The sequence below is a fragment of the Gymnoscopelus microlampas genome (assembly GCF_963454915.1).
Source record: "Gymnoscopelus microlampas genome assembly, chromosome: 4".
In the NCBI taxonomy this organism is placed as follows: Eukaryota; Metazoa; Chordata; class Actinopteri; order Myctophiformes; family Myctophidae; genus Gymnoscopelus; species Gymnoscopelus microlampas.
The window spans coordinates 56,648,339-56,666,711 of record NC_139941.1 but is presented as its reverse complement, the minus strand read 5'-3'; the positions used below and the strand labels follow the sequence as shown (position 1 = coordinate 56,666,711).

The window sequence follows — 18,373 nt, the reverse complement described above, 5'->3', positions numbered from 1 at the left end:
TGAATTCAAATGATTTGATAAATCTAAACTAAACAGTCAGATGAGCTCTGCACAGCAGGGGGTCTGACAGGACACACTGAGTTAATGATATTTACAATGTTTAGGTTTGTCTGTTTATCTGATTTAATGTTGATGAGTTAAAATAGACAACACAGCACTACACACACAACTTCACTCATTAAACTAGTTAACAGCTCTATGGAGAAGTGATGATGATGATGATGAAGCTTGTGGATTCATTTATTTGGCAGTTGTTAATGATCAGGACACACGGGTGTGTCCTGATCATATACAGTAGTGTGCTTACTGTATGTGAGAATTATTTCAAAAGTGGAATCAGAATCAGAATCAGAATCAGGTTTATTGTCACATCACAGGTTTACAAGGTAAAAAAGTGGGTGAAATTCATTTTTGTACATCATTTAAATATAGATTTTGAATGATATTATTTAATTAAAAACCCTTTATTGGAGGAACATGTCAGACATGTCCCCTCCTTCCCCCCTGGGATCTGCACCCCTGATCATGCAGTGGCGTCAGTTCAGCAAAAGCTAAGGTATGGCAAGGTTAGGGTTGCCAACTCCCAGAGATTAAAATAAGGGACACCTATCCTGGGCGCGCGGCAAAGCAGCGCGGCCCCCCAAAACATTGGGGGTTAAACCACGCAAATGCATAGAAAACTATGCAGTATACCTATAATACAATGGTCTTACACCGGCATTAGGATACTATTCACGATTAAAAACAAAATATATATATATATATATATTTTTAATAATCTTTTATTTTTTTGGAGCCAAGGTAGGGCACCTGTCCTACCTTGCCAAACCCAATTGACGCCCCTGTGATCATGAATGGTTTGAAGTTCAGATGTTAGATTTTGGCTTTAATTTGCTTGGTTTGAATGGAATGTCACAATATCAATAAAGGAATAAGAACCATAATTGGGCCTCATGTTTTCTTACATTTCACTCATACAGTATTCTATCTTAACTGTCTGTTAAGAGAAAATACAAGAGAAGCCAACCTCCACATTCACCACATGTATTTTTCCCCAGGTGTGCTGAACCATGTGTCCTTTCCATGTCCTACCTGAAGGCAGCGTTCAAGATCATTGTAAAACAAACTTTTATATTACTCCTTCAGAGTACACATGATCTTTATAGTCATGTGATCAAGATGGATCTGTTAGATTTTTCATATTCCATCCTGATTGGCTAAGATTGACATCTAAAGTTTGCAGGAGTGGCCAGTTTTGAACAAAATGCCACAAATCATGAACGCAGTGTCCGATTGCGGTAAAACGTTGCACGCACATTTGCACTACGTTGAGGAACAAATGCCACCCTTTTAACATTGCCCTATTATAGTGCAAGCAGGAGGTTGTGCAAAACGCTTTTTAAAATAAATATTACTCCTACAAAATGTTGTCCAAACATCACACAAATCGGTACATATTATCTCTCTAGTCAAGTGATCAAGACGGATCAGTCACATTTTTCACATGTTTCCACATATTTGTCCACAGAGTTTCAGACCCACATCTGACAATATGCGGTGCCAGGGATCCCCATACAATATTTGTGTTAAAATGTTTAAAAAATATTCAAAATATTTTACTTTTTTCCCCAATATGTTTTGAAAATAGCAGATCTACAAGCTCACAACATGTGATGTGACACATTGTGAGCTTGTTGATCTGATATTTTCAAATAGCCCATTTAAAGTGGTAAAACTGAGCCTTGTTGCTTCTTTTGGGCTTGTTTTCATAGACATGGCCGTTTGTTTCTTTTGATAAATCTGGCAACACACTGATTTACACCTGCAGTAGCTATAGGGAAGAGGTGAACATATATTGAATGAAGCAGCACACAGAGAAAAACTCAACGGCGCCCCCTGTAAGAGGCGATGGTGGCGCCCGGGTCGTTTATTCGTGTCGCGTCACCCCCCGGTGTGTAAAGACCTTTACTCAGGTAAATGTTGAACAACAGTTGAACAATTTCTGAAAGCAAGGTGGTATACATGACTACTCATGTCTTGTTATAGTAGAGTTTGTTGATTACTTTTGATGCATTAATGGTCTTTTTCGTTTTCTCTCTCCTCTTTTTGGAGGTAAAAAGGTCTTAAAAGTCCTTAAATTGTCACTTCACTGTCATCTGAGGACCTGGCCCACAGGTTGAGAACCACTGGCTCTAATAGACCGAAACGTTGTTATATTCCCATTAAACTTGTATTCTTATGTTTGAAGACAGTGGCCCTCATTTATCAATGGAGTGTAAAAAACGCCTTATATTTTTGCCTATATTTCGCCTATTTCGCCGTGACATTTATCAAGTGATCCTATACAGTCAATCCTAGCGTATATTTGGTCGGAGCTTTGATAAATCTTACGGCTGAAACCGAGCGTCATTTAAATAACACGCCTTTAAATGTCCTCAAAACGTCCCGATTTTACGACATGAAGAACCAGAATACGACCAAACAAATCATTGGAAAGCCAATAAGAAATGGTTTCCCCCGCCCGCCTGGCTGCCTGTCAAGAAACACACATACACACACACACACACACACACACGAACCTAACTACTTACAAGCCAAACTGTCTTTCATGTAAGTAGGCTAGTAGCCTACATGAATGACAGATTATGATAACCAATCACATCGCCAGTATGGAATATGTTTGTATATTCATTTATTTACCCCATACCGAGCAGTGTGCGTTCGAGTTACACTAAAATAAAGCAGTCATGTAGGCTTCACAACGCCTGGCGATGCGACACGTTGTGAGCTTGTAGATCTGCTATTTTCAAATAGACAATGCAGCCAGATCTTATCTGAATGACTGTTAAAGCAGTTTGTTTAAATGAGTTTATAAAATGTTATATTTTCACAGGGATTATTTATTAGTGTGTTAGATATACATGTAGGAGTGGATACATGTGTTCAGATGCCTGTCAGACGGTCAGAAAAAGCTGCTCTGCAGGTCTAGGATGGAACAAACGGGTTCAGCCAAAGACAACAACAGCCTCAGACCTGACGTGAGATCTGAACGGGCCGTTAGGCTGAAGTCAAAGTCAGGATATATTGATAAATGCCTGTGATCTCGCCGCACGCCCATTATTTGGTCTGCACCGCGTTGATAAAGTGCTGGGGATCTGGAATGGCCCTCCCCTCCCCTCCCCTCCTCACCTCTCCTCTCCTCTCTTACAAAACACTTGAACCTTTTTATCAGCTTGACATTCAAAACAAACTTTATTCATATAAAATGTATGTAAACAAAACAGAGCTAAATTCAACAGAGTAATTTGGTGATTGATTGGATCTTCACTGTCTGTCTGTCTGTCTGTCTGTCTGTCTGTCTGTCTGTCTGTCTGTCTGTCTGTCTGTCCTCAGTCTGTCTCCAGTGAGTCATCCAGTCAGTAAAGAAACAGTCAGTAAAGAAACAGTCCGTAAAGAAACAGTCAGTAAAGAAACAGTCCGTAAAGAAACAGTCCGTAAAGAAACAGTCAGTAAAGAAACAGTCAGTAAAGAAACAGTCAGTAGATAAACAGTCAGTAAATAAACAGTCAGTAAAGAAACAGTCCGTAAAGAAACAGTCAGTAAAGAAACAGTCAGTCTACATGCGGCAGGTCTCATGGAAAGCCTCCAGGGTCCTAAAGTCTCTCCATGTTGGAGGAAGTCCATCCTGAAGGAAACGCCCACAGCGCTGACAGGAGCCCTGGAACAACTTGATGTACGACCTCAGCCACGTCTAACACACAACATATACACAAGATATACACAACATATACACAATATATACACAATATTACATATGGTCACACTGTCATCATCATCACATCAGCACTATTGATGACACTATTGATAACACTATTGATAACAGTATTGATAACACTATTGATAACACTATTGATAACTGTATTGATAACAGTATTGATGACCCATCATGAAGGAGCGGACCACCACATCAGAATGAATGATAACTGATCAGTAGTATTAGGGGTGTCACGATACTCGATACGTATCGAAATCGAACGGAAAATGACGTACGATACAGTGTATCAAAATCAAAAGCCGTATCGCGATTCAAAAAAATATTACTCCCGCGCATGCGCACATCCGATTGCACGTCGAGGTGAAGCCATGCTGGAGCTGCTGTTGTGTTTTTCCGTGCATCGCGCATGCGTGCTTACGACGGGGGAGGAAAAAAAAGACGACCCGACAAACCCACACACAGTGCACTGCACACCGCAGAGGAGTTTGGAGGAGAGACAGAGAGAGAGAGACCGCTGTAGCGTTGCGTCTGTACTACTACTTTACATTTCACCATGGCCACTGCTGAAGCCAGCGATGGTAATGATGATACACAAACGGAAGAATTGGAAAACCCTCCCGCTTCCTTTAAGTCAAAAGTCTGGCAATATTTTGGCTTCCCAGTGAATTATGAGGGCACCCGACAAAACGGCTACCGTTTGTCGATTATGCTCCACACGTGTACCGTATCCCAGCTCAGGCAACACGTTATATATTGGGATGCATATTCGCAGGCATCACAAAGACATTGATCTGGCCGGTAAAAGGATGACACAGCCAACAATTCCAGGCTCTTATAGAGCCAAACTCCCACATCTTTCGACCCGCGCTCAACACATAACGAGCGCAGTTGGGGTGTTAATAGCATTAGACATGCGACCCCTTTCAGTGGTGGAGAACACTGGGTTCAATCATTTGATCAGTGTCCTAGAACCACGTTACGAAATGCCAAGCAGATCGCATATGAGCACAAAAGTGTTGCCTGCCTTGTATGAGAAGGTGAAGGCACAAATGATAGAAGGGCTGAGCCATGCAGAATTAATTGTCTTAACAACAGATGGGTGGACCTCCAGAGCAACAGAGAGTTACATCACCATAACAGCTCACTACATTAATGAGAATTGGGAGATCGAAAGCCCAGTACTTCAAACGCTCCCAATTTATGATGCCCACACAAGTGAACATTTGTCTAAAGTAGGGCTTTCACCAACTAGTCAACTAGTCGACTAGTATAACCACTAGTCGACCTTTTTGGTACTAGTCGAATAGTAGGCAGGCCAACAATATATCAAGCTAATCTTAACTAGATTATAGTCACCACTGCACAGTTATCTTTTAAAAATTACAAATATTATAAATGGAACAAACTCAGTCACACGTGACACATGGGCGGGCACCGGGCACCGGGACACGTCACATACTGCTGCCTACCTAACTTCCCGTTCTAAACAAACATGGCAGCAAACACAGAAGCAGCAGGTGCGCCGGCAGCCCCTGCTAAACAGGCTCGTCGTTCATTTGTATGGCAGTATTTCAATGAAGATGTGGAGAAAAAAACATCTAGTATGCAGTACCATCTGAGTAAAAAACACCCGCTTCCTCAAGACAGCAGCGCCGTCGCTGAGAAGAACACTGCCCAGCGGCAGACTACAATGGGAGATTATTCCCAACGCCCGCCGGTCACACAGAAGAGAAAACAGCAGATAACAGAATTACTTGTCAATTTCGTCGTCAAAGATATTCGACCAGTCTCTGCTCTTTCTGGAGAAGGCTTCAGAGAATTAATCAAGTTTTTTGAGCCAAGCTATAAAATCCCGTGTCATTCTACAGTTTGGAAAACTATCGAATTGCAGTACAATACTGTGAGAGACAACATTGCCAAGGAGATGGAAGATAAAAGTGTCTCACTAACTACCGACCTGTGGACGTCTTGCACTATGGATCCTTATATTACAGTGAGCGCTCACTACATTACAGACCATTGGGAGATCAAATCAAGAGTGCTCCAGACTACCATCATGACAGAGAGACACACTGCTGTTAATATATCCGAAAAGCTGACAGAAACCATCGGGGAGTGGAACTTTGATGTTTTTTGCACTGTCCATGACAATGCAAGCAGCATGAACCTGGCAATGGAGCTTTGTGAAAAGTTTCCCAACCACATTGGATGCACAGGACACACGCTTCAACTGGCCATAAAAGCGGGGTTAACTTTACCTGAGGTTGTGAAGACCACAGATGCTGCTCGACGTCTTGTCAGGGTTTTTTGTCACTCATCAGTTGCACATTGTGCTTTGAAGAAATGTCAGGGAAGCCTGAATATGACAGCCCACAAACTTCAAAACGATTGCGCGACCCGCTGGAATTCCACGTTCACCATGGTAGAACGTCTGTATGAGCAGCGCATTCCAGTCCAGGCAGTTCTCAACGATAAGGAGACAACGAAGGAGTCCCAGAGAAAGGCCCTCTCCATGAAAAACTGCCAGTGGGATTTAATGGAGCAGCTGATCCCTGTATTGAGGCCTCTTGCAAAGGCAACAACAATAATGTGCGGACAGGCACACGTCGGGCTCTCATTTGTCTACCCCGTCCTACTAAACCTGGTTGACAACACACTGAAAGCCAGTGAGTCTGACATGGTGACCACCCGCAAATTCAAGGATGCCGTGAGGAAACAGCTCATAACACGCTTCAAGTTGGAGTCTGATGGTTTGGCTAAATCTGTCCCAGCGGAACCGGAGGACACCCCACGTCCACGTGGAAAAAAGGCGAGACTGGAGAGTGACTTTAAAGAACTGTTTGGACCCAATTACGAAACGGAGAATACGCGAGAAAGCACGGTTGCAGAAGAGCTACGGGATTACGCACAATCAACCCAAATACCCACGATGCAAAACCCACTTGCTTGGTGGGCACAAAACGAGGATCGTTTCCCCCGTCTTGCCAAGCTTTCCAAAAGCTACCTGGCTATTCCAGCCACCAGCACTCCAAGCGAACGTGTCTTTTCCCTGGCAGGGAACACAGTCACCCGACTGCATCCTTCCCACGTTGATAAACTAGTCTTTCTTAACGCAAACCAAAGAGAAGGCAAGGTGAACATAATAAACGAGGAGGACACTCAGGACAGTGACAGCGAGAGCGAGTCTTAGTCTAGCCGTGTGTTACTGACCAACAGGTGGATTGGATTTATTGTTGTTTATTTTGTTTAACGAGAGACACGGCAGATACGGTCATTGTGGTGAGTCCAGTTTTCATTTCTTATTATTGTAGCAGCTAAAATGGAGGTGGATTGTGTGGCAGTGATGAAATGCTGTTGCTTGTTTTCGTTCTCACATATGTGTTTGTTGTGAATATATCCTTAAACCTAGCTGCTAATGAATGCCGTGCCCCAGTGTGGCCGGACTCATTTGTTAACGACTCATGTCCAGTTTTCATTTCTTATTGTTGTAGCAGCTAAAATGAATGTGGATTGTGTGGCAATTGTGAAATCAGTATGCTGAATGCTGTTGTTGGTTGTTGTTTCTCACAGACTCACACACGTGTCCTTGTTGTGTATATATCCGTTGCCATGTATGGCAACCTAGCTGCTACGAATGCCGTGAGCCAGCGCGGCGGGACTAATTTGCTTATATTTTGTTAACTGTTTTTATTTGATTACTATTTATTTTAGTTTGATGTTCAGAAACTGTGATGGGCTACTACTACATTGTGTGGGATGCTGTAGAATGCTTGAACTTGCCGTTTTAAAAATACAGTTTTCATTGTTACTCAGAACTCTTCTCTCTGCGTCTTTTTTATTACATAATAGGTAAACTTCGACTAGTCGACTACTACTGGGTCAAATGAGTCGACTAGTAAAAATCATTAGTTGTGAAAGCCCTAGTCTAAAGGATAATTCCTTAACAGGTTGTTCATGAAAGTCCTTGCGGTCTTGTTTCCAATGAGAACCTGTGAGCAATTAGGGGTTAAGAGTCTTGCTCAGGGATAAATTTAATTTCATCGACACATATGCTGGCCTGGCCTGGAATCGAACCTGGGGCAACCAAGGCCTCTGGCTCCCTAGGCGGGCTCACTAACCACTCAGCTATGGCCACCCCTCTGATTTCCTGAAGAAAGCAGCAGTGGAATGGAAATTAGACAGACCCAATGCAAAGATCCCTGTGACAACAGATAATGCCACAAAAGAGCCTGGAATGTCGCCACATGTAGGTTGTTTTGCACACACAGTGAATCTGGCAACACAGAAGGGGTTAGGAGTTAACCAGATGTCCTGTATTCTGGGCAAAGTCAGGAGGATAGTTGCTTTTTTCCACCGCAGTACAACTGCAGCAACTGTCTTCAAAGGAAAATGAAACCCCTCACAAGCTAATTCAAGATGTTGTGACACGGTGGAACTCCAGCTATGAAATGATAGAACGCTACTTAGAGCAGCAAGTGGCAGTTTATGCTGCTCTCACAGAGGACAGCGTGAAACAGAACGTGAAGGACCTCATCACCCTCACTGATGCAGAGATTAAAGTCATGGAGGCGGTGGTCGAGGTACTGAGGTACTGAAGCCCTTGAAAACAGTCACTACTTTGCTTAGTTCTGAACAGCAACCCACTGTATCTATGGTTCTTCCCCTCCAACACTCAATCATGACATCTATGAGACCCAGTGACACAGATTCACCAACTGTGAGGGATATTAAATCTGCTATAGCAGGTAACTTTAAGGAGAGGTATTCAGACCCAACACTTCAGAGCACTGCACTAGATCCTAGGTTCAAGTCTCTCCCCCACCTGGATGACTTCTCTCGGAGTGAGATCCTCAAAACTCTGGCTGAGAAAATCTTCCAACAGCATCCAACACAGGTATGTATATATGTATGTACTGTATATATATGTATATACATATATACTGTATATATCCAACACAGGTATGTGGTCAATTCATTTAACAAAGAAATCTTAAGATTTACCCAATATAAAAAAGTCATGTTAAATATTAAAAGTGATATAATTCTTCTAAGATATAATTAGTTTAAAGAACATTTTAATATTTCATGATAGCACAGTAAGCACACCAAACATGTCACCACAAATGGCCTCAGGAGGGAAGCATAGACCTCTCATTTATTTTATCTGTTTTGTGTGACCTTTGACCCAGGCCTCTGGAGAAGAGCCCAGCCAGAGCCCTGCAGAAGGTTTAGAGACTGTGTCTGGAGCCCCCCCAGCAAAGAAAACAGCACTCAGTGAACTGTTTGGCAATTTCTTTAGCACAGCCCCCACCACATCTAAATCAGTAGCAGGAGCCCCCAAAGCATGGCCTGAAGTTGTGGAAGAGGAGATTCAGCTCTACAAGATGGCCAAAGTCACCCCTCTAGAGTCAAATCCTCTGAAATGGTGGAAAGACAATGAGCAGTCTTATCCCCATTTAGCAAAGCTCTCCAAACATTATCTTGCTGTTCAAGCAACAAGTGTTGCAAGTGAGAGAGTGTTCTCAACATCAGGAGACATTGTGACAGCTCAAAGGAATGCCCTCACTCCAGAACATGTGAACATGCTCATCTTCTTGAAGAAGAATTTGAAAATAAAAAGTGAATAGTATGGCTTAGCTTATTATTCACATTTCTTGTCTGTTAAAGCTCTTACCTGTTCAAACAATGTGAACATACTTTAAGAAGTTTAAGAGCATGTAGCCAAATAACAGTTGTCTTTGGATCCTTTTTTCTTACATGTTCAACTTTGTATTTATTTAGATTTTATTTAGTTATAGAGCTTCACAAGAATGTTGTTGTTGTAAGGGCATAAAACCCTTTTTGTTATTCTCATTTGATATTATTCAAATGAAAGGGACTTATTGAGAAACGTGTTTTTCTTTACAAATCAAGACAATAGCCTAAATTAATAATCATATAGCCCTCAAAGCTGAAAAAAAGACGTTTTAAAAATATATATCGTATCGAATCAAATCGTGACCTTAAAATCGAAAGTCGAATCGAATCGTGGATTAGGCGTATCGTGACACCCCTAAGTAGTATTGATAACTGATCAGTAGTATTGATAACTGATCAGTAGTATTGATAACAGTATTGATAACCCACCATGAAGGAGCGGACCACCACATCAGTAGTATTGATAACAGTATTGATAACCCACCATGAAGGAGCGGACCACCACATCAGTAGTATTGATAACAGTATTGATAACCCACCATGAAGGAGCGGACCACCACATCAATAGTATTGATAACAGTATTGATAACCCACCATGAAGGAGCGGACCACCACATCAGTAGTATTGATAACAGTATTGATAACCCACCATGAAGGAGCGGACCACCACATCAGTAGTATTGATAACAGTATTGATAACCCACCATGAAGGAGCGGACCACCACATCAGTAGTATTGATAACAGTATTGATAACCCACCATGAAGGAGCGGACCACCACATCAGGCATCTGGGGCAGCTGGTAGTGGAGGAGAGCTGTGGTAGCGTGGTCCGTAACCTAGCAACAACACAAACATCATATTCTGAACCATTCACCTCTAAAACATTTATATTATTCTGCTTGTAGATCTGATTTTCATTGTGTGTGTGTGTGTGTGTGTGTGTGTGTGTGTGTGTGTGTGTACCTTCTGGAACACCAGATGTTGAGATTTGGACCAGATGTCAAGCTGAGAAGAGACATTACAGACACATTACAATAAGTGCATTCAACATAGGTAGGCAAGAACACTACTAATCACCAGAAGTGCATTCTCCTCTAAAACAAGCAACTAAGAGTATACCTAGAGCTAAGGTAAAAGTACAATATATCAGCTACTTACTGTCTTAAACAGGTGAGACACATAATCAAATAAACAAGACAGACAGACAGACAGACAGACAGACAGACAGACAGACAGGCAGGCAGGCAGGCAGGCAGGCAGGCAGGCAGGCAGGCAGGCAGGCAGGCAGGCAGACAGACAGACAGACAGACAGACAGACAGACAGACAGACAGACAGACAGACAGACAGACAGACAGGCAGACAGACAGGTACCTTTCCGTCATCAGAGTAAACGTTCTCATTGTATCCTCTGACGATGGTTCTGTCGATGAACAACGACCTCATCACAACGATGGCCTTCAGCACCTTACCCAGAGTCACCTGACAGAGAAACAGTTTTACATCATTTTACAACACTTTACAGCACCTTACCCAGAGTCACCTGGCAGAGAAACAGGTTTACAACACTTTACAGCACCTTACCAAAGACTGTTAATATAGGAAGATACACAATCTCCATTGGAGCCACTAGAGGTGAAGTAGTACACACATCCTACAAATATTCTCCTAAGTAGGCGTGGTTTGCTTCTCCCCCGACCATCCCACCACCCCCCCCTCTCCCTGACAACGTCACGTGGATGAGTATTTGTGTATTTTCTTCATTAAAGAAAATAAATGCTTTACATGTTTGAAAGTACACTGTTACTGTTATATGAAACCCATACAATTCCCCCCACAAACTCACAGTAACACATATGATTCAGTTTTATGCTAGATGTGCTCAACATTGTAACCTTTTAGTAATAAGGTATATATTTTACCACTATAGACTATAGCCAATCACATTACAGCTAGTGTCATCACCACTAGCTGTAATGTGATTGGCTGACTTTGCAAAAGTATAGATTTGCATTGACTGTGGCAGGGTTAGCGTTGTAGACTATTGGCCAATCACGGTGCAGGATTGGTCAGTGTCCAAACCTCACTTATAGCCCCAAAAAGTGAGAACTGAGATATAAAATAATATAAAAACGTATAATAGGCTACTATCAAAATACTTCTATGGATTATTTATAACTTATAAACAAGTTTTGCTTTCCTGTTTATTAATATGTTGTCAGTGGCGTGTTTATGTTGGCTTTGTGTCAGTGATGTGGCCTAAACATGCTCGCCCCCATTTTTTATAGTATAGTTTTACTGAGATTACATTTAGGAATAAGGTTAGGTTAGGCATAGTTTTACTGAGATTAAGTTTAGGAATAAGGTTAGGTTAGGCATAGTTTTACTGAGGTTAAGTTTAGGAATAAGGTTAGGTTTAGACATAGTTTTACTGAGATTAAGTTTAGGAATAAGGTTAGGTTAGGCATAGTTTTACTGAGATTAAGTTTAGGAATAAGGTTAGGTTAGGCATAGTTTTACTGAGATTAAGTTTAGGAATAAGGTTAGGTTAGGCATAGTTTTACTGAGGTAACGTTTAGGAATACCAGGTGAATACCGCCGGATTTGGGGCGACTGTGTTTTGGGGCGAGCGTTTTGGTATTTTGGTATAACAAGCTAAAAGGTGGCAAGATACTAATAAATAGAGTTAAAATGATGCAATCGTGGCTCAAAACTGGAACTAAGTGTGGATCAAGAGGAGAATATTTGGACCAGCAACACGTAGAAACTGAAGTGGTGGATGTATTGGGCACAATGTATAAAGTCTTTGGGTATAGCCAGCCAGCAGAGAAGCAATTATTAGATAGATATACATTCTGGATTCCAGCGGCTCTCCGGGGGCGGGGTTTGCCAACCGCTCCAGTGGGTTCCCAAATCACACATTAGGGCCAACTGGAAAATCTCAAAAGAGAATTGTATTTAAAAAAAAAGAGAAATCTGAAAAGGAGCAGTTTTAAACATCAGTGTGTGTGTGTGTGTGTGTGTGTGTGTGTGTGTGTGTGTGCGTGTGTGTGTGTGTGTGTGTGTGTGTGCGTGCGTATGTGTGTACCAGCAGTACAGCCGACGTTCCGTTGGGTCTGAACAGTTCGATGGTCATGTCAGGAAACATCCTTCCAATACGAGAGATGACGTCATCCACATACCTACACACACACACACACACACACACACACACACACACACACACACACACACACACACACACACACACACACACACACACACACACACACACACACACACACACACACACACACACACACGATTCTTAGTCATTAAATCAAAGTGATGAATTGAAACACTGAAGGCCACCGCAGAGGCCTAGCTGAAACCAAGGGGAGGGTAAAGCAACCAGAAGCTGTCGACCCGCATCACCCCTTAGATGTTCCCCAGAGAGGCTACAGCCACTCACTGAACCTACTCCCCCCTCACCCATAGACATAGCATCACCCCTTACATGTTCCCCAGAGAGGCTACAGCCACTCACTGAACCTACTCCCCCCTCACCCATAGACATAGCATCACCCCTTACATGTTCCCCAGAGAGGCTACAGCCACTCACTGAACCTACTCCCCCCTCACCCATAGACATAGCATCACCCCTTACATGTTCCCCAGAGAGGCTACAGCCACTCACTGAACCTACTCCCCCCTCACCCATAGACATAGCATCACCCCTTACATGTTCCCCAGAGACGCTACAGCCACTCACTGCACCTACTCCCCCCTCACCCATAGACATAGCATGCTCGGTTCTCTCGCAACATCTGGCAACACTGATTGAACTTCCGGCTCCAGGTTTGCCACCCAGAGTGCCAATTAGAGGTGCTGTGATCAAGATCTTTGCGATCCGATCGCGATCAGGCAGCACCAAAATAGATCCGATTCCGATCAATACCGATCCTTTACGGCACATAATAGTCTCTATACTGTTTATCTCATGTTGTACTTAAGAGCAGTACTTGAGTAAATGTACTTGGTTACTTTACACCACTGCGAGAGAGAGAGGCTCGCGTCGCAAAAGCAAGTGTTGTTAATTCAGCCAAAATCTGTCACTTGTGTTTGAAATGGTATTGTTTGATCGGCGGTATTTACACACATACTTGTGTGGATGACCATTTTAGCGTCATGGTATAACTGTACCTCTGTACTTTCAATCAATCCATAAAGTAGTACTGTACTTACTGAGGAGGCAGAACCAGAGTACTGGGCTGGACTTTGGGACGCCTCTTGGCCGACGCTCCCATCTGATTGGCCGATCGTTTGAGTGACTGCTGGTTCAACAAACTGGAGGCGAGGCCAGCGTGGTACTGGAGCTGGAAATGTATTCAAATATAAACTTTCACCTCTGTGCTTGATTAGGAGCCGTCACAATTATTACATTATTTTTGCATAATCGTCATCATCGTTTCCATGTTGAAATCTTTTCAAACATTTTCAAAAATAGTAGAACTAGCAGATCTACAAGCTCACAACACGTGGCAATTTTTCACTATTCATGTTTTTTTTAAGCATAAAGTCCTTTCTTTGTACATTTATGTTATTTGTCATATCTGCACCTGTGCGACTTCAAAGCCTAAAAGCCAAACATAAATGTAATCTTTATACATACTTATGTTCAACGACAAAAACCCAATTACATCATTAATCGCATTTGTGTGACAAGTAATGGTCATGTAAAATGTCAGAATGTTGACACAGCCCTCATGCTCCATCAGTTGTTCTTTGTTGGAGAAACCAGGGGGTCCCCAGCTAAATGTGTTAATACAGTGTCACACTCATTTCAACCACTTTAACCATATTTTAAACTTTGGCTATTCAAAAATAGCGGATCTACAAGCTCATAGCTCGTAGATCTGCTATTTTTGAAAAACCATAACATTTGTGCAAAATCTTTGATTTGTTTGTATTATTAAGCACACATTCATAACTCAAATCTTTGCTTCTTGGGGATTCTATAAATGTCTTCTAAATCCTAACAGTTTTTGTTTTTAAAATATATGTTGCTATAATATTCTTAATGTTCTCAAACATTTCCATGTCAAGGATTGATTGATTGATTGATTGATTGATTGATTGATTGAAATGTTTATTAGGCAAAATAATGTAAAACAACACATTTACATTTATAATACTTTTGTCTAAAAGGTCCGGCCAAAAAAGTCCTTGCGGACTTGTTTCCATTGAGGTCCTTGAATTAATTTCATAGACATATATAGTAGCAAGTAGCAACCAAACAGTTCAAATCAACATGACCCCCAAAATGATATGTATTTGGCAGCAGACCCCCATCTCATCAAAATGATATGTATTTGACAGCGGACCCCCATCTCATCAAAATGATATGTATTTGACAGCGGACCCCCATCTCATCAAAATGATATGTATTTGACAGCGGACCCCCATCTCATCAAAATGATATGTATTTGACAGCGGACCCCCATCTCATCAAAATGATATGTATTTGTCAGTGGACCCGCATCTCATCAAAATGATTGTATTTGGCAGCGGACCCCCATCCCAAAATATGTTGTTCCACAAATGACACAGATGTGTTCCTGGTCTTAATGGGTTAAATCATGATGTGGTTCTCTGTTGGTTCCTATTCATGCCTCTATTATATTCCTGAGTCAGGTGCGACACCAAGTGGTCATATTTGGTATGACATGTGTCTGGTAAACCAGTTTGAAGACGTTGACATCAGTTCAACTCAACTAATGCTTAACCTTTGAACCCTGCTGTTCTGTACCAAAAATACATCTACAGAGCTTGTAGATCGGTTATTTTCTGTGACGAACACATGGGGTTTGTGCTGTGGACTAAAACAACCACTGCATGTACAGTAATGTACAGTAACAGTTCCTTGATCAGTGCTTCTCAAACTTTCTAAAAATTTCAGGGACCCCCCCCCCCATACCTCTGAGTGTACAAATGGGACCAAATGGACCCGTTACGGACCCCGTAAGGGTCCATTTGGAACCCAGCTCAAGGAACCCTGAGGGTCCCTGGACCCAGCACTTTGAGAGCCACTGTCCTAGATTATGTTTAAATTACACACTGGTATCGGGTCGGTGTCCATCTCTACATGTCATGTGAATATAAGCTCCTGAACTCTGGTAAGTCAGAGATGCTGCTAGTCGGCCCAGATAAACACACCCATCTGTTCAATAACACAACTCTAAAACAGTGGTTCTCAACCAGTGGTCCGGGGACCACCAGTGGTCCTTGCGGGGGTCCCCGGCTAAATTAGTTGACATGGCCATCACCATTGAGAATGCTGTGGTGACGTCAACTCGGACTGCGAAGAATCTGGGTGTGACCCTGGACGATCAACTGTCGTTCTCGGCTAACATTGCATCAGTGACACGGTCCTGCAGATTCCTCCTCTACAACATCAGGAGGATTCGCCCCTTCCTCACGGAGAAAACAGCCCAGGTGCTCATCCAGGCTCTTGTCATCTCCCGCCTGGACTACTGCAACTCCCTCCTTGCTGGTGCTCCGGCATCAGCCATCAGACCTCTGGAGCTTGTTCAGAAAGCTGCGGCTCGTCTGGTGTTCAACCGCCCCAAGTTCTCCCACACAACTATCCTTCTCCGTTCTCTGCACTGGCTCCCCGTAGCAGCTCGCATTCAGTTTAAAACCCTGGTGCTAGCCTATAGAGCAGTGAAAGGAACAGCTCCTTCTTACCTCCGGGTTTTGGTCAATGCCCACACCCCTGCCCGACCACTCCGGTCTGCCACCTCGGGGCGACTGACTCCCTCGCCACTCAACGGTCCTTCTGGTCGATCGACACGGTCACGACTTTTTTCTGTTCTGGCCCCACAGTGGTGGAATGAACTTCCCACTGATGTCAGGACAGCAGAGTCACTGCCCATCTTTCGCCGCAGGCTGAAAACCCACCTCTTCAGGAAACACTATCCTTCCTCTTTGCCTGGCCTACTTGTTGTTAACTAGTTGTACGAACTCTTGTTTTATTTTTGTATTGTTTTATTGGATCTTGTTTAGTCGATACACTTATTTGTTTTAGCTCGTGCCCATTTGATTTTGCCATTTTTGTCTCATCTGTTTAAGAAAGTAGGTAGCTGATATATTGCACTTTTACCTTAGCGCTAGGTATACTCTTGGTTGCTTGTTTTTGCAGGAAATGTACTTAAAACTAAGTATTGATTAGTAGTTTTCGTTCCCTACCTATGTTGAATACACTTATTGTAAGTCGCTTTGGATAAAAGCGTCTGCTAAATGACTGTAATGTAATGTAATAGAGGTACAATCATTTTAACCACTTAGCTTTGGCAATTCAAAAATAGCAGATATACAAGCTATGAGCTTATAGATCTGCTATTTAAAAAAATATATATTGTAAATTTGTGCATGTGTTTGAATACATATATATTTTTTAAGCAAACATTTTTAACTCAAATCTTTGCTTCTAGGGGTCCCTGGCAACAAAATATTTTCAGATGGTGGTCCGCGGCCAAATGTATATCAATTTAGGGGTCCTTGGCATGAAAAAGGTTGAAAACCACTGCTCTAACCCTTGATGGCTGTTCAATAACCCACAAACCAACAGTCAGAAGTTTAGGAGTAGTTTTTGACCCATCCCTATCCTTCACACACCGTATTAAAAGCATCACAAAATCTGCCTTCTTCCATCTGCATAACATAGCCAAAATGTGTCCAATACTCTCTCTTCCCGATGCCGAAACCCTGCTCCACGCTTTCATCACTTCAAGAATAGATTACTGTAATGCCCTCTTCTCCGGTTTACCATCAACAGCAACAAATGGCCTTAGACTAATCCACAATGCAACAGCTATAGAGCACTGAATTCTGACGTAATGTACGCATTCTTCCTGGGTCGCGGTCCCCCCCCCCCCCCCCCATTCTGAATTCCCATAGACGTGTTTAATATCTCGTCAAATAAGAACTGTGTTCCAAAAATAAACAAATGACCCCGGCGAAATTGACTCATACGGATATGAAGCATCAACTGACGGTGAGAAAACGCTAATATTACTTCCGCCAAATGAGTTACATTTTCGCCAGAAACAGACTGTATCAAATATGATTGACTGACTATCATAAACGATACTGACAATATCGCAGAGACAGTTTGTTTATTTTTGGACCACAATTCTTATATGAGACCATTCTATGATGAGTGATGAACCAATGTTATTCTCCATAGAGAAATTACTTCCGCAACCCAGGGGATGAACGAGTGATGTCAGGACTTCGGTACTCTATAGAATACTAACCAGAACAAGGAAATACGATCACATCACACAAACACTCATAGCACTACACTGGCTGCAGATACAGGCCAGAGCCCACTTCAAGGTACTACTCCTGACCTATAAAGCCTTAAATAGACTTGCTCCATCCTACATGTCCAGTCTAATAAACCCTTATATGCCTGGACGTCCACTACGCTCCCAGGATGCTGGTCTCGTCACAGTCACAACACATAATAATATAACAGTTGGGGGCAGAGCATTCACACATGGTGCCCTCTATCTCTGGAATGCTCTCCCTACAGCTGTTAGAGATGCCCACTCTTTGGGCATTTTTAAATCTAGGCTAAAAACACATCTTTTTTTCCCTGCATTATGGTTCCCCCTAGTTTTATTCCAGAAGGCCACCTCTTCTTGCCCTGTTTTTTAGCGGCGCTAGCCGCTCTATACCTTTAGGTATAGAGCGGATCCTGCTCTATACCTGACTTTGTCCGTGTTCACCGTCAACGTTCTGATTGGTCAGACCCGTCAACGTTCTGATTGGTCAGACCCGTCAACAAAGTGATTGGTCAAGCTTCACGTGACAGCTATAAACACATTATAAACACATATCGATGACAAAATGTATC

At 42.5% G+C, this 18,373-nt stretch overlaps 2 protein-coding genes across 2 annotated transcripts in view; one reads left to right on the top strand and one right to left on the bottom strand.

The window, feature by feature from the left end:
• LOC311044505 (H-2 class II histocompatibility antigen, E-S beta chain-like) overlaps positions 1-18,373 on the top strand; it is a 108,665-nt gene that overhangs the window by 13,909 nt on the left and 76,383 nt on the right. The gene's annotated exons all lie outside the window — the stretch shown is intronic.
• The window catches only part of LOC311043226 (mediator of RNA polymerase II transcription subunit 27-like), a gene marked incomplete at its 5' end in the record, with an annotated part of 23,747 nt that continues 8,901 nt past the window's right edge, over positions 3,528-18,373 (bottom strand). Inside the window, 6 exons of the mRNA XM_084054402.1 lie at positions 3,528-3,751; positions 10,232-10,309; positions 10,437-10,478; positions 10,846-10,953; positions 12,560-12,653; positions 13,696-13,826. Coding sequence (XP_083910528.1) covers positions 3,617-3,751; positions 10,232-10,309; positions 10,437-10,478; positions 10,846-10,953; positions 12,560-12,653; positions 13,696-13,826 — 588 coding nt within the window. The 3' untranslated portion in view covers positions 3,528-3,616. The remainder of the gene's footprint in view (positions 3,752-10,231; positions 10,310-10,436; positions 10,479-10,845; positions 10,954-12,559; positions 12,654-13,695; positions 13,827-18,373) is intronic.